Genomic DNA, 17,650 nt, shown 5'->3' on the forward strand with positions numbered 1-17,650 from the left:
ATTATATCTACCACTAGTCCGTATTACCGTATGAATGGCATTATATCTAACACTAGTCCGTGTATCTGTGCATTTTAGGACCCTACCGCCAATGGTTTAATGACCAGTGCAGCCAATTTAGAAATAATGGTGATAATGGTCTCAATGAAACTCCAAAGGTCGGCTTGTATTTTTATGTATCAGGGCATTGAGTTAATTGTTTTCCATTGCTTCATGGAGTATAGGTGGCAGACACCATAATCAGTAAATGAATGGCGAATACTTGTCAGTAAGAGTTGTTTGGCGTGGGAGTTTCAGAGGGTGGCAGACACCGTAGTAAGCTTCATCGCTAGTTGGTGTCAGATATTGTAGCAAGTTTGAGTTTCAGTGTGTGTGGGTAACAGACACTGTAGTAAGTTTGAATTTCGTATCTTGCGGCTGTCACACTCTACTCCGAGGGAGCCTTATTTGTCAATATCTTTTAATTTTATTTGTAAACAAATTGTTATAGTATTGAAGATTACAAAAACAACTGGCTCATTCGGATTCAAGTGTATATCCTGCAAATATAAAATACGTTATTATCATATAAAAATTCAGATATATATAGTCAGTGACATTGCAGTTGCTCAATAATAAAGAATAAGTGCACCTAAGTATTTCAAAATTAAATAGCCTTATATTCGAACTTCAACATGTTAACATTTATGATTTACCTGTCTGCTGGGAGAAGTTCTCAATTCGGCTCTAAAAGCTCATTATCCGTCAATAATGAAGTTTAGAGTCAGGCATCATACAAAATGTTCAATGAATCATACTCAAGCTACTTAATTGGAAATGTCAAATGCCGTGTGAGGACACTTGAAATGGATACTCGTATTTGACTATCAAAGGTTGAAAAGGCTACGGTGTAATTTAAACTACTGATCTTTGTTGGTATATAGCGTTAAGGAATGTATTAATCGTGTAGCCAAGTGATAATAATTTGATGCTGTGTTAAAAATTGTGCGTTTGTAACTACAATGTTTAGTGTTGTGCAGATTGTACCTGGGATAGCTACTAACATCGTAAGGATGGCCCAGATGTTAATTCTTCCAATTATGCTAATAACCTACGCTTGACTAAGAACTCTATGATACAGGCATGGTAAAGTAATGCTTTGAAGGCAATGAATGTTTAGTGGCTTATGTATTCCTATGTGTCAAAACAGTGGATTAATTATTGTCTTATGTTAAATGACGTGTGAACCTGGCGATGTAAAATGACTATGGTTGTAAACTGATTTCGTATTTAGACTGATCCCTGTTAGTGCCAAACCAGTATATCATTGATCTCAAACATGAAGATTAGTTATACGTGTTAACGTAGCATTCATGGAAGTAGCACTCGAAATATGTCGTTTTATCATTCCAACCGATCTCTATACGATTAAAGAACTCCAAAGGATCAGTATTGTTTGAGCTCTATAACTTGATGACGCAGTTATCCACACCGCTTGCATTACATTGATAGTTTGTGGCGCAACAGACAGTCGGTATTTATGGTGCAATGGTGATCAGGACTAAGATAACACTCATATAGGTAAGATAATGAGATTGTGTATGGCAGAGAGAGAGAGAGAGAGAGAGAGAGAGAGAGAGAGAGAGAGAGATTGTGAGAGGGAGAGGGAGAGGGAGAGTGATGGAGAGAGCGCGAAACGGGAATTACGCACATCTAAACTATAATGAAGTTGAAATAATGTTAACAGTAAGCAAACATTGCAAGAACAATGATTAGTTTTATTTACCAAATAACGAGGTCCCAACAAATGCGTGTCAATCCTACTAAGAGATCACATAAATAACTTCTGTATAAATGCCTGATCACGCCGGATTTCTGTGATAGAATGCGAGATATGTCGAAGCTATTATTATCAGCTATAAAAAAAAAAAGACAGTAGAGAGAAAGTTATACCTGGGTCATAGAGACGGGTATATAATAGCATAGGGTCCATTTACAAGGATAAACAATGATATCATGCAGGTTAGAAATGTATAATGAATACCCTTCTGCAAATATTATCCATGCAAAGATGTTTCCGCAATTGTCTTAGCTGCTCGCACCTGCCATGTTATCCTCACAAGAAAAAATGACGCAATTTAGTCTTCAACCAGCGTTTTCATGAGCAATAGACACATTCAAATTGGTATCCCTGAAACTAACTCTTATCTCCATAGAGATTATTTCCAACTTTCTCCAACACAATTTCGATGTTACGGGTGAACAGTACATCATCAGAGGTAATAATGCAGTGCAGTTGCAATGAATAATATCGTATGCGCATGTTAGTTCCAGGAAAGAGGAAAGTGAAAATTGTTTTCTAGATATTTGACATATCCTTCATTTTTACTTCCTTTTCGACTATAACCAATGCCTTCAGAGCCTTGACAATTTGGGGCTTGATGACTTTATAAAGACTTATTGTCCCTTTATGATGATTTTTTTACAACCTATAATTGGTATTTGAATTATTGTATAATCATTAAGACTGTGCTAAATTTGCTTTGGTTCTTGCATTTCAAGACTCGGTTTTACTTAGGAATCATGGAAGTTTTAAAGTAGGAGCGCTGTCAATGTTTGAGTAAATTTACATTCCTTGTATCAACATAACAAATTTATTACTGAGACTGAGCTATTTTTCCATTACTAAATTGTGTATTTACACTGATTCTCGTGATAGCAGTAACATTGTGAAATATCGCTATTGTTTCGGTTGTGCGTTCCAAATCCGCGTTGTGGTCGCGATACATCTTTATTTAAATCGAATATCTGGCCAGTGAATTGAATCTTTGTTGGAGAATGTGGAGGAAATTATTTAAAAAAGTAGAACTGTTCCAAAAGCTAAGAATGAGTGTAAGTGAGCGAAATAACATACTCAAAAGTAGAACATGTTATGAGAAAGGTGGCTTCAGAGGGAGCTAATATAAAAGGAAAGGATGCACGTGGTAAGATTGGTTAATCAGAGAGAATAATATATCAAGTCGAGGGAGTTAAAAGTTCAGCTAGAGCAAATCAAATCCGTATATCGGGACTATGTGTCTTCATATTCTACGATACTAATTACGAACACAGTTCATGCTGTAGATGTACCAGGTCCAACCAAACTATCAGATTGTCAGGTTACGGGAGCAATGGAAGAGGAAATTATTTTAATTAGTAAATACTCAGAGAACAATACAAGCATACACAAAGATACGAAACTGAATCAAACTCAGCAGAGGAAAATGCTAGTATTATAAGCTACTTTCGGAACGGAAACCAATCTCCTGATGGAAAGTCGGCGAGCCGGTAACGATGGAATAGCCCAGGCAAGATATATCGCAAAAGGTTCACAGATTGATGAGAATAGAATCTTTAAAGAATTTAAGAACATACACAATACTGTAATCACGTTACACAAATATCGAAGTGTTTATAATACTGTGCATGTTAACTTTTCAACGGTCGCTTTGCATTTTGAATAACCGAGCGAACTGCAGTATATCTCGGCCATTTCGCATATTTGTTTATTATCTACATATGTCTTACCTGTCATGTAAGCAATTGTTTCAATATAAAATACAGGCCAGGTGAGGCTTTAGTTTTTAAGCCTATTATGAAGATATGTCCATCTGACAATTATACGAGTGTTGGATCAATCGCTTTAAAGGGAGAAAAACAATAAAAATGATTTATGAATCCAATAAAGAAAAACTAATAGCGACGAAATAAATAGATGTCTAAGTCTCTGGAATTCCAACTGAAACACTGTTTGAAGTAAGGTAATAAAGACTCATGAAATACATTTAATGTAATTATAGTAAGATCGAAAATGTCAATGTTTTGGGAATATCCAACACTTAAGACGGGTGCCGGGGTCTTCAAAATGTTGACGGACCAGGACACTGAGCGAATAGCCTTCTTTTCTATCCGCGGCGTCTTAGTGAAATCATAGTATAATGGATATATCTTTGACCGGAAATGTGACAAATATAGTAAATCATGGCACAATCCCAGTCCATGCTTCCCGAAAAGGGAATAATACAGAATTTAAGTAATAGTCGAACCACATAAGAGAGGAATCTTGACAACATAACAGGACTAGGACATGTGTGGATATGTAAAAAGAGAACTGAATGTCCCAAGAGACATTAAATACACCAATTTCAGACCTGGTATTTTACCGTGGTCAGTAGGCATCACACAGGCGATTATGTTTGAAGAGACAGTGGCATGCATTAATGGAATTGATGAGGTCCAATATAGGCAATTTGTAATGTAAAGAGGTCTATCTGTCAAACAGTTTTATCCCCAGGGCATGGAAAGAACTATTCCATATTTGAAACACTGAAATGTTACTATGATAACAGATATTTAGAAAAGATTAATCATTTAAATGCCTATGTTACATTTATGGTAACTTTTTATTAGCCCCATTCTTTGCCTATACATCGTAATCAATGCAAACTTCCAATTGAAATTAAAAAATTTAGCTTACCTATAAAATTAGGCCATTCATTAATTTTATATTTTGTTTGGGAAACAGTACTGCTTTAAAGATATATATATAAATAAATTACAATCCTAGTTATAGACCAAAAGCATCATTAAAAGACAAAAGGTCAAGTACTGAAATGGAAATGCAACGAATTTTATCAAATTAATCTCTCATTTTATAAAACTCATGAAATGACGCATGAATACATTAATAGTGAAGAAATCTATACCAATTTATTAACGGAATCTCTGGCATGTTTCTTTGAAATCTGTCTGAGAAACGCCTCTGGCAACTTTTCGTAAACAACATGGTAATGCATGCTCCGGAAGGAATCAGTTTTATAATCACTGAGCGATCTCTTAGAAGATGGTAAATGTTAACTGAATTGTCAAATTAGGAAACGCTTTTGCGAAACAGCTTGTTTGTCAATGCGAATATATATATATATATATATATATATATATATATATATATATATATATATATATATATATATATATATATATATATATATATATATATATATATATGCATTATTGATCGGAATATTCTATATTTCTCGTTTCTTGTACAGGAAAAGGTGTTTCATCGATCGCAGTCTGTGAACAAAGCCTAACAAAGAGAACTATTTCAAAGTAAAAAGGAAAATATCAAGGATCAGTGAATGATACGTTGACTCTAGAACTTTACGTCAAACCTATGTCCATTATTGTATGATCACCAGCACGATTAACACATCTTCGAAGTTTGAAATGGAAAAAAGACACATTGTCCTTGTAAGTTTCATACTATATGTCATTATTCCTATTTCTGTATCAAACGTGACTTGCACTGTGAACGGGACTTCTTATATCTGCAAACACATTGCCAGAAATACCGATTTACCACTTATATTGCCGGCAGATATTAGGAAAGTTACTCTCATTGGAACAGATGATTCTCTCGGTTTTTTCTTCAGTGGTTTTTAAGACCATCAGTCATGGAAAAATGTTTCAGAACTTTCTGTCTTAGAATTTAATGGGATCGTTCGTATTGAAAAAGAATTTCTTTATGGGCTTAGAAAATTAAAATTTTTATCCATTTCATCATGTCGCAATCTCGGCTACCTTGATCCTGATTTATTTTATTCTACTCCTGATCTTGAAGCACTGCATTTAGATGAGAACCATTCTCTTAAAATAACTATCTTAGCGGCAGCTTTGAATGGTACACTGAGTAAGCTTAAATATCTGTCTTTGATTGGAATACAAAATACTCAACAGCATGTTGTCCTAGGAAAAAGCTTTTATAATGCTCTTCTTAGGAAGAATCTTTCATATTTTGATATAAGTGGAACCAATGTGATCTATGTAGAACATACTATCGTACAAGAAATATTTGCAACTGTAAAATACTTAAATATTTCTTATTCTACAGTAGTTTTCTCTCCGAGCATAAGCGATAAAATTGTGTCAGTCATGAACAGCATTGAACTGTTAGATCTTACTGGCAGCCAGTATATGATGCGACATACTATCATACAGGGGGATGAAGTGATAGAATGGGACTTCCCTACGTATGGAATATACTTATTTGTTCAAGGCGTGATGACTCCACATAATCAAATAAGGTTCAATGTGAAATACACTTTTCAGAACTGTGGCTTAAATGGTACCAAAATGTTGGATTGTAGCAAAAATAACCTAATTGTTTTAAATATTACGATTTCTGGAGAATGTATTTGGCCTGCACTAGAGACATTAAACTTAGCAAGTAACAATATGGAATATATATCACCATCTTTATTAAGCAGTTTTCCCTCACTGAAAATTATTGACTTGTCCATGAACAAATTACATAACATGCAGACGATGGACGATTTTTCCTATATATTCTCCAGAAACTTTGACCTTGAGATCATTTTTCTACGTAATAACTATCTTAGTCTCTTACCATTAAAATTATTCTCATCCAATAGCAAGTTACGCCTGATTGATCTTAGTGAGAACGAACTTACCTACTTTAATATTGAATTGCACAATACGTGGGATTTAAAGTTGATTAATTTAAGGAAAAATCGGCTCATAAATTTGTCTCCTGTCTTCTTGGGACAGTTGGAGCAAATATCTCTTCATCGAGAAACCACAGATTATCAAATTAATCTATCATGAAATGACGTATGAATACATTAATAGTGAAGGAATCTATACCATTTTATTAATGGAATCTCTGACACGTTTCTTTGAAATCAGTCTGAGAAACGCCTTTGGTAAGTTTTCGTAAACATCACTGGAACGCATGCTAAAGAAAGAATCGGTTTAATAATCACTGAGCGATATGTTATAAGATGGAAAATGTTAATTGAATTGACAAATTAGGAAAGGCTTTTTGCGAAACAGCTTGTTTGTCAGTGCGAATATTTGTATAAATTTAAAATGATACACACACAAATATACAAAGATATATATATATATATATATATATATATATATATATATATATATATATATATATATATATATATGTATGATTGATCTGAATACTCTATATTTCTCGTTTCTTGTACAGGAAAAGGTGTTTCATCGATCGCAGTCTGTGAACAACGCCTAAATAAGAAAACTATTTCAAAGTAAAAAGGAAAACATCAAGGATCAGTGAATGATACGTTGACTCTAAAACTTTACATCACACCTATTGTCAGGGCTCTCGCTTCAAAAAGTAACAATTCTTGTATGATCCCCAGCACGATTAACACATCTTCGAAGCTTGAAATGGAAAAAAGACACATTGTCCCCGTAAGTTTCATAATATATGTCATTATTCCTATTTCTGTATCAAACGTGGCTTGCACTGTGAACGGGACTTCTTATCTCTGCAAACACGTTGCCAGATATACCGATTTACCACATATATTGCCGGCAGATATTGAGAAAGTTACTCTGATTGGAACAGATGATTCTCTCGGTTCTTTATTCAGTAGTTTTTCAGACCATCAGTCATGGAAAAATGTTTCAGAACTTTCTGTCTTAGAATTTAATGGGATCGTTCGTATTGAAAAAGGGTTTCTTTATGGGCTTAGAAAATTAAAATTTTTGTCCATTTCATCATGTCGCAATCTCGGCTACCTTGATCCTGATTTATTTTATTCTACTCCTGATCTTGAAGCACTGCATTTGGATGAGAACCATTCTCTTAAAATAACTATTTTAGCGGCAGCTTTGAATGCTAAACTGAGTAAGCTTAAATATCTGTCTTTGATTGGAATACAAAACACTCAACAGCATGTTATCCTAGGAGAAAGCTTTTATAATGCTCTTCGTGGAAAGAATCTTACATATATTGATATACGTGGAACCAATATGATCTATGTAGAACATGTGCAAGAAATATTTGCAACTTTAAAATACTTAAATATTTCTTATTCTACGTTAGTTTTATCTCCGGGCATGCACGATACATTTGTGTCAGTCATGAACAGCATTGAACTTATAGATCTTACTGGCGGACAGTATATGATGCGTCCTGCTGTCAAACAGGGGAATGAACTGGTAAAATGGGATTTCACTCCGTTTTCGTATGCAGTATACATATTTGCTCAAGGCGTTATGACTCCACACGCTCAAATACGGTTCAATGTGGAATACACTTTTCAGAACTGTGGCTTAAATGGTATGAAAATGTTGGATATGAGCAAAAATAACCTACTTATTTTAAATATTACGATTTTTGGAGAATGTGTTTTTCCTGCTCTAGAGACATTAAACTTAGCAAGTAACAATATGAAATATATATCACCATCTTTATTAAGTAGGTTTCCATCAATGAAAATTATTGACTTCTCCATGAACCAGTTACACAACATGCAGACTATGGACGATTTTTCCTATATATTCTCCAGAAACTTTGACCTTGAGATCATTTTTCTACGTAATAACTATCTTAGTCTCTTACCATTAAAATTATTCTCATCCAATAGCAAGTTACGCCTGATTGATCTTAGTGAGAATGAACTTACCTACATTAATATTGAATTGCACAATACGTGGGATTTAAAGATGATTAATTTAAGGAAAAATCGGCTCATAAATTTGCATCATATCTTCTTGGGACAGTTGGAGCAAATAGTTCTTCATCGAGACACCATAGACAAACATAAAACCACCATGACGAATAGTTTGCTCAATCAGTTCAATCATAAAAATATTATAGGACAGAAATACAAATATGGCTACAACGCCAGCGGAAATGATGAACTCAAAGAATTACTTGCAATAATTCCACAACATCTAACGGTGAATGTTCTAGGGAATCCAGTCAAATGTGACTGTGACACGCTTGATTTTTTAAAATGGATTTTGATTACAGATATCATCATTGTTAACCGAACAGCATTGCTATGTAAACACGGCAATACTGAAGAATTTTTTAACAATGCAGTTTTTGAAATGGTCAGAGAAAACTGTCGCATTGCATATATTATCGGCATTGGAATTGCAATATCAATTGGAATTATATTATGTGCATTTACAATCGCCATTATGATTCATCATAGGCACAGAAAGGCACGCCAGAACCAGGACTTTCAAGCTCTGAAGAGAGAACTCATGCAGGATAATACAATGTTTAACTTTTTAGTATTTGTGTCATATTGCAGCCAAGATCATCTTATCGTCGAAGGAAACATTCTGCCTTCCTTAAATAAATATCTCAAGGAAAGGTTTGACACTGAAAAAGATCTTGTGTGTACTGGAGCTGATAATTTTGTTCCCGGCATGCTTATCGTAGAAGAAATACATCGATGTATTAATGAAAGTCTAGTTATTGTCCCTGTAATAACACTAGCATTTCTTGGGTCTCGTTGGAGCCTGAAAGAATGTGTTGATGCCATTGAGAGACACAGACAAGCTGTGGTTCTAATTAAACATAATACAGACACATTTACTACTATTGGAACTATCAAGCATCTCATAACGCATTATACCAGAGCAACATGGTCGGATGATGAAGGCCATTTTGTTATTCACCCGTCATGGAATACCATTTGCGAGGGAATAATTCGAATAGCTACTGAAACTTTTCGGAATTACAGACGACAAAAATGTAACGTCTCTGTTGAATCACTTCCTTTAGTGGAAGAAAAAGTATGATGCTATTGATAGTGTCAGTCTTTACGCTTAATTGCCTTATTTATGCAAAATGATTAGTATTATATGTGGTGAATATCTTTGTCACAATGTAAAGAAGCCCGTTTTTTCAAAATACCGCAAAGAAAATGCGCAAATTCATATACATAAATTGAACATTTGTATTTTACTTATTCTTTAATAGTTTTAAGTTGAAACTTATACAGCATGATTTTGTCTTTTTATTTAGATGGATTGAGTTCTGAAAACAATACACCAAAAATGTAATACTTCGTCCTTATGAATGATTTTGACTCTTGAATGTCTTATAACTGAAGGGCCTTAATTGCTTTAAAACTTGTTGTAACCGACTGACTATGTGAGCCATGGTCAAGCTGATCAGGGTGTGTGAGTGGGGCATTATTTAGCATTACGTGCTTGCAAGATTGATTGCACTTGTATCAGCAACAAATCTCCTCACTACCAATTCCTATTTTTAATGTCTGCTTATTTTTCATCATGAGGATGTTGAATATCGAATTCAGCCTTGTGTCCCTATAGTTTTATAGTGTTCTTAGTCTTGTGTAATATTTAATTTATACCTTCTACATGATGTTGATTATATTGAAATAATTATCAGGTAATCAGGTTAAACAGCAATAAACAACGCTCGTCATCATTGAAGAACGGATGCCATTCTGAGTAGTTGTATTACTCACATTAACGGTTGCATTGTGCTGAAGCGCGTCACGCGTCTGTTTCTGCAATCACTATTACTCTTGAGCAGACCTGGCTTCTTATTTACATTTTTGAGAAAAATATTGTTTAGCATACCGCCCATATCATGAAAGTAGACGTTATTAACTTAAAAATATAACTGCTGTATTAAATTGCATAGAAACTACACCTGCGTCCATTCATTTGAATTAATGCATCTTCTTCGGTCACGTATTCAGGAAATTGTTTTAAATTTAATGCTGCCAATTGGTTAACCTTATTATGCACAAAACAACATCGCCACCCATCAAGAGTTCGTTTAATATTTGTCAGTCGGAAACTACATACGGGATATGAAAAATAAAATCAACCACTGTTGCCATAAATAATGCCCATATTGAAATTATTGTTAATTAATTAATACTGAAAAAAACCAAGTCAGTGTACAGTGTTAAGATATTTAGTAATCTATCTTTCTCCAGGCAGCGGACCGGTGTTCTGTTTTGCAAAACTTAAAACATGGTTCTAATGGCTGTTCTGAACATATCTGCGTTTTCCGTTTTGCCTAATAACAACATTAAACACCCGTCATACAAAGGACTAGTTTGGACAGTATTGCCATCCGAAAAAAATGATCTTAATACAAAATTATTGAATGACGACTGTTGAGACAAATTAGTACTGCATTTCATGAAATGATTATTATGTTTATATATTACGAACGCATTTAATGGAATGAGTGCTCCAGTTGTATTGTTTATCTCATGTTTATTTTAATTTTGTTTTTGTACGCAACTCAGATGTGCTTGAATGAAATATCCACTTACGATGTAATAAGTAATATTTCGTTGCACACTTTCCTACTTTATAAAAAGATAGGCCACATCACTATCTTTTCTTATATGCGCGTGGCAATGGCTTGTGTTACTTCAAAATTATTGAATCACGACTGTTGAGACAAATTAGTATAGCATTTCATGAAATGATTATCATGTTCATATATTACGCAAACGTATAATGGAATAAGTGCTCCAGTTGTATTGTTTATCTCATTTTTATTCTAATTTAGTTTTTGTACGCAATTCAGATGTGCCTGAATGTAATATCCACTTATGATGTAATAAGCGATATCTCGTTACACAGTTTCAAAAGATATGTCACGCCCCGATCGTTTCTTCTACGTGTGTGGTAATGGCTTGTGTTGCTGACATGTGACAATGTCGAAATGTCTACAAGGCATATAAAGTTATGTGACTTTAGTTTTCGACTCTTGCACAGCCTATCAACATTACAATTATCATTAAAAATGTTTCTATAAAATCTTGGCATTTTCAAAGCACACACCGCAACTTTACTTAAAATCTTTACTTCATACCAAACCAAACTTCACTGGCATGAAAAGAAACTCAACTCCGACTCAATCGCTTAGCATGTTTCGCTACCGATATGTGTGTTAAAACGTGTAAGTAAGAATTTGTTTCACACATTCAAAACGCAAACCAGTTATATTACAGAACAGTATTTAGTGTGGAAAGAAAAATAGTACAGAAGACAAGAAGACAACACATTTTTGCAAATTCACACTCTAGCTTGTCAGCAATGCAATGATAAAAACCGCTAAGGGATAAACATTAGTTTACCGTGTTACATCAAATCCTTGAAATTTGTGAATTACAATATTCAAGACATAATTCATATTCAAGTAATTTTAAAAGAACTGAATTCTGAAGATGAGAACATTCATCGCATTTCGGACGCCATATCATATGTGTGCGTTAGAATTCTTTTACGAAAATATTCTTCCTGGAATTCTTTGCTTTTAATGAGATTTCATCCCATTCTTCGTATCTCATTCTTCTACACTATACCCCTATTATGATAATTGCTGTAGGCCCTTGGAACTGACTGTAGTCTGTTTTTTGGGTGCTGGATAGTATAGGTATCTTTGGACATAATGTGTTAATTCATCTCATGCTTTTACACAATACTGTATCATCTAATGAGTATATAGGATCTTACACAGTATACAAGTTGGATGTTATACATCTGGGTATTTAGATATTATCTTTTTGCGCTTTCCTCTTTTTTGTTGACACACTACACCTGTCTTCTCATAGTAGGTGTGGGATTTAAGAGACTTCGCAATGAGTTTTGGATTGTGTTTTTAGAGGTATTGGCTTGTATAGGTGATGTACTGGATAGTATGTTTGTGAGATTTTATATCATTCGTTTGCATTATACGCCAAGTCCAAGCCGCTTTACAGTGTTTGTTTGTGGTGCTGGATGGTATAGGTGATGTTATGGATATTAATTTGTTTGTATATTGGGTGGAATGAGAGATTCGATTTGTGTTTTTAAACTCGAAACTAAACAAAACACTTTTGATAATGTCTATGCAATGTTGGACGGAATATGTAGTGTGATTGATAGTCTTTCTGTGATATAATGAAAAGTAGGTTTCAGAGATTTGATTTTGTTTGTTTTTTTTTTCAACTCTAAGCTAACGCAAAGCGTTTGGATAGTGTATGTATGTGGTGAGGAATTGTATTGTTTGTGTGCAGTTATATGTTTAAGCTCCTTCTCTTACTCCCTATGCTAACTCATTGCTTTATGACGATGTGTGTATGGAATGTTGGATGGTATAGGTATGTGTTTATATATATGCGAGATTCTTTCTCCTGCTCTTACAATCTAAAGTTACACAATGTGATGATTCGGGTGATATGTTTGTGATATTCCTTTTCCGACTCTTTCACTCTAAGTTAACACAAGAGTTTTTGGATAGTCTAGGCTAACACAATACGCTGTGTGTGTATAATTTCAGAATTCAAACTTAAATATTTGTACCATTATTGTCACCTTTGACCCACAAACCCTTTTTGAAGCCATATAGTCCCACAGGTATTAACTATATATCCAATTTAAAATAAAAATGACCACACTTACCTAGACTAGCACTAACTGAGTACAACCCGAACACCGTTACAAAGTCACCGACCAAATGACTTTGGGTAGCACTAGTACGTTTTGAGGTCATAAATATATAATAGATTTTTTTAAAGGATATTTCCACAAGCTGAGGTTATAAAAAGATATTTGTTTGTTTTTGTAAATATAATTTTCAGTCAGGTTGAGGCTTTTAATAGATAGCACGTTTCTCTAAAGGATTTTCCCATAATTTGAGGCCATGCATATATACAAAGATTTTTCATGTGATTTCCCCACATAGGAACCTCAAACTGCCTTTCTCAGGACCACCTGCTTGCCTCGAAAAGATATACTCTTTCACTATTGCCCTACATAACGTTTAACCCATAAACACTTTTGGTCCTATAAACCCATTTGAAGATAAAAACACTTCTGACACTCAAGGGCCATTCCTGTGTGCATTTCTCGTATGACCCCCTAGTACCATCATGATGTATATTTATCGTGCTGCCTCTATATATCATTTTCATGTTTATCGTATGATAGTATACATTTGTGTCTGCTATTTGGACTATATTAAACCATATGACCCACATTCGTCCCCATAACAACTTATAAAGATTTGTATCTCAAATTAATAATCACGTATACCATACATATATAGACAATTTGCAACGTTCAGAAATTTGGGAGAGTTCATTTTACGAAACAAAGACACCACACTACCATAACGTCTATTGAATGATTTAAATTATGATGTTTGCTTCTGAAACTTGTAAATATCCCCCGCCCCCCCAAAAAAACTGACTCATCATATCAACAAATATTCACTAAACTCTAAAAAGACTATAAATGATGATGTAAATACAAATATATCATGCCCATGCTTTATTAGAATACTATCAATTCGGATTATTTTTCGGATTAACCATTGCATTTGGCACTGCTTGTCGAGGCAAAGCAGTATGTTCGAAGGCTATCGACAATGGACCTATACGCTATATATATATTTAATAGACTATTTTCAAAAACATATAAAAGGGTTAGGTTAGAGCTGCTACATATTGTAGGGACCGTGTTTCTTTCTTGTTAGTTTCCATCATATTCGCAGCAAAGCAATACATTGTTTCATCTATAATACTGATCTTTTATCAGTAGACTCCCGTAAAGCCTTCAATTATCTTGAACAAAGGTCACCTTTAATATCAATGGTCTGATTTGATACCATGCTCTCCATGAATTGTGTTTTATGCTTTTTTGTCAGTATCACGTGTAAGAAAAGCAACTTCTGCCACACCTAAACCGAAATGCTAGACTATGACTAGACAGATACATGTCATTCAAAGAATAACGTTCTGAAAAGATGAAATAAATAGAAGAAAAAAAATAAGTAAATTAACCTTGAACGATGGTGCAATGCACATCGCCCATTAGACAATGATGGTCTCCAGTGACAACTTAAGGTGTAAAGTCAGGCATTGTTTTTTAATGAAACAATACAACATACATTAATAACATATTTCTTGAAAAGATTATTATATTTATGTCTGTTTTCTGTGTTTGAAAGTGTCTCGTGCAGCAAAATAGAACATACTGACTTAACGTTATTATTATTATTATTATTATTATTATTATTATTATTATTATTATTAGCATTAGTAGTATCATTAGTAGTAGTATTGAGGTTTCCTTCCATGTGAGCAACAATGGCCGTAATCCAATATTCCTGCAAAGGATGAAGACAAAAGAAATATTTTATCGCATTGCACGCAGGTTAGGAATCGCCTTATGAATGTCACGTTGCACTGGTACAAATAGTGGGCATATATACCAGAATAACTGTAAGAGATAATAAACTATGTAAAATAAATTCTTGCATACGCATTAATAATGTACCACAGACATATATCTCTAAAGCCATGCACTGACATATTTCTCTAAAATCACCATTGACGTATATGGCAAAAGCACTTACGGATATATGTATATATATATTTATATAATGTAGTTACGTTTGTGTCTATATACGTAAAAAGGTAGTTTCTATCTTCCAATCTATTTATCTAAAATGTCACGCAAATACTTTCTCTATTGTTAATTATAGATGTGTGTATTCAACATTATTATGGATGGTACAGTGTTTAAAGAAACATTTGGGGAAAACCTTTTGTCCTGTGCACAACACAAGTTATTTTGTGTATTTCATCGCATGGTTGTATGATACGAGCACATTTAACTGTCTAAAAGTAACAAAATGCCTTAACAATACTTTATACACGGACAACAGAGATCCTATAAAGTAGTACATGTGAACATTATTCTCCTGGTAGACTACTTTAACATCGGTGGACAATAACGGATGATTGTCAATTAGGACTTGCACCAATTTGATTGTATCCTATGTTTGGTCAGGTTTATATTTCTTTTTCCACATATCTCATTTCATATATTGATCTATTTTTAGTTTTGATCGTTCTGAATTCAGTAAAAAGATGTTTTAATGGAAAAAATATGCATTTTACTTGCTAATTATCTTGATTGTATCCTATGTTTGATCAGGTTTATATTTCTTTTTCCACATATCTCATTCCATATATCGATCTAATTTTAGTTTTGATCGTTCTGAATTAAGTAAAAATATGTTTTAATAAAAAATATACATTTTACTTGCTAATTATCTTATTAGGTTGTATTGTACAGATAAACAACTGCTTCTGACTTGCAAAGAAAATGAAACTGCTATAAGAAGAACGTAAATAACTTAGTCTGTGAAAAGAGACATTGAATCCAAATTCATTCCCTTTTCACGAGCTTTCTGCTAGGAAAACACTCCTTCCATTCACATATTGCCATTTAGTAATACATTTACATCAAATAGAGAACAACGCACCTTAGTAGGTTTGTTTTTTGTACAGACAACCTGTACTCCTATTTATCTGTTTAACATGTTTTGTCTGGCAATTTAAATCTGATCCCATTTTCAGTTATTATGCAAAAAATAGGTTCACATAGGTTCGCGTGTTTTGTCCAGCAATTTAAAGCTCGCTCTTTTTTTAGTATGCACATAAGCATAGGTAAATGTAGTTTGAATTACAATTATTTAATTTCGTTGTACATGTCAAACTGTGATCGAATCGCATCTGATACTGTTACAGATATATAACAGTTACCACAACGCTTTTTTATTTATGTGTTCCGTGATCCTAATTATGTTACGAAGCAATCTTCAAAGTTCATGTAAGGAAAAGTCTGTTACAATCGCATTTTGTATAGAATTTGTGTTTGCCATCTTATGTATGTGTTTTACATTCGTTTTATCAGAACGGCGTTATTGATAAGTAAGAAAATATACGTCATGTCTGCCTCTAGAGAATTAAAATATATTATCTGTCAACGGGGTGTTTTCTTAATATGATCAACAAATAAGAGTGGTCTGGGTTCTCCCGGATTAATTTTCCACCAAACGTACTATCGGTGGTGTATATAGTGGTACTATTTAAACTAAACTAAATGCACACAATATAAATAAATGAATAATGTTTTAAATTTCATCTCTTATTGGAGATACTTGATATGTTCATCAAAACTTCCTGTTAAAGAGGATGTATCAATCTTGCACGCAGTATACACGCGCCCTTTGATACAATATGTAAGACTATAGTGTGAATGTGTACCAAAACGGCAAGCGGAAACACACGCTTTCACAGGCAAATAACTACTTGTAATTTCGTAAAAGAATGAAAAATTAGCAAATTAATTTGTGCCAAACAGAACTCGAGGACCCGATCAGCCTTGTTCTCCGTCTACTGAAATGTCCTCACAAATTTGTTTGCTTCTATTCTATGCAACTCGGTAAAGTTTGAAGCTGCGGCCATATATATATATATATATATATATATATATATATATATATATATATATATATATATATATATATATATATATATATATATATATATTACTTCAGTAATTGATAAATAAAGTAAAGATTACAAATGGTTTGTTTTAAATAAATTAGCATCAATTACTTATAAGAAATGCCTGACAATCTGTAAAAGGTGTTGTCATTAATGGTTAAGCAATCCCGTTGACAAATGTGCGGATAATGCACTCAGATTTTCATATCAAACCGAGCAAATATATCATTGCAATTCGATGCTGACTTACCTGAACATTAGACTACGTGTGCAAGTTAATCACAGTCTTCAAAATTTGCCTTTTCAAAATTCTTAACTTAAAAAAAAACCCAAATGTTCACATTTCGACATAATTTATTAGAGAACTTCAGTGCAGCAAACAATTTTAATTTTTTATATGCAAATGATGCCAATCCACTACCAATGGAGGGTCGACATTTAAAATATAAAAATAAAATAAACAAGTCAAACAATTAGTTTCAGATGCAATC

At 33.6% G+C, this 17,650-nt stretch overlaps 1 protein-coding gene across 1 annotated transcript in view; it reads left to right on the forward strand.

Annotated features, from left to right (window-relative positions):
- LOC149787007 (uncharacterized) overlaps positions 1–16,636 on the forward strand; it is an 18,129-nt gene extending 1,493 nt beyond the window's left edge. The window contains exons 2-3 of the mRNA XM_089977553.1: positions 5,070–5,271; positions 7,043–16,636. Coding sequence (XP_089833679.1) covers positions 7,207–9,621 — 2,415 coding nt within the window. The 5' untranslated portion in view covers positions 5,070–5,271; positions 7,043–7,206 and the 3' untranslated portion in view covers positions 9,622–16,636. The remainder of the gene's footprint in view (positions 1–5,069; positions 5,272–7,042) is intronic.
- Positions 16,637–17,650: the final 1,014 nt, after the last annotated feature.

This window comes from Sinohyriopsis cumingii, chromosome 12, assembly GCF_028554795.1.
Source record: "Sinohyriopsis cumingii isolate HCF-2022 chromosome 12, ASM2855479v2, whole genome shotgun sequence".
Classification (NCBI taxonomy): Eukaryota; Metazoa; Mollusca; class Bivalvia; order Unionida; family Unionidae; genus Sinohyriopsis; species Sinohyriopsis cumingii.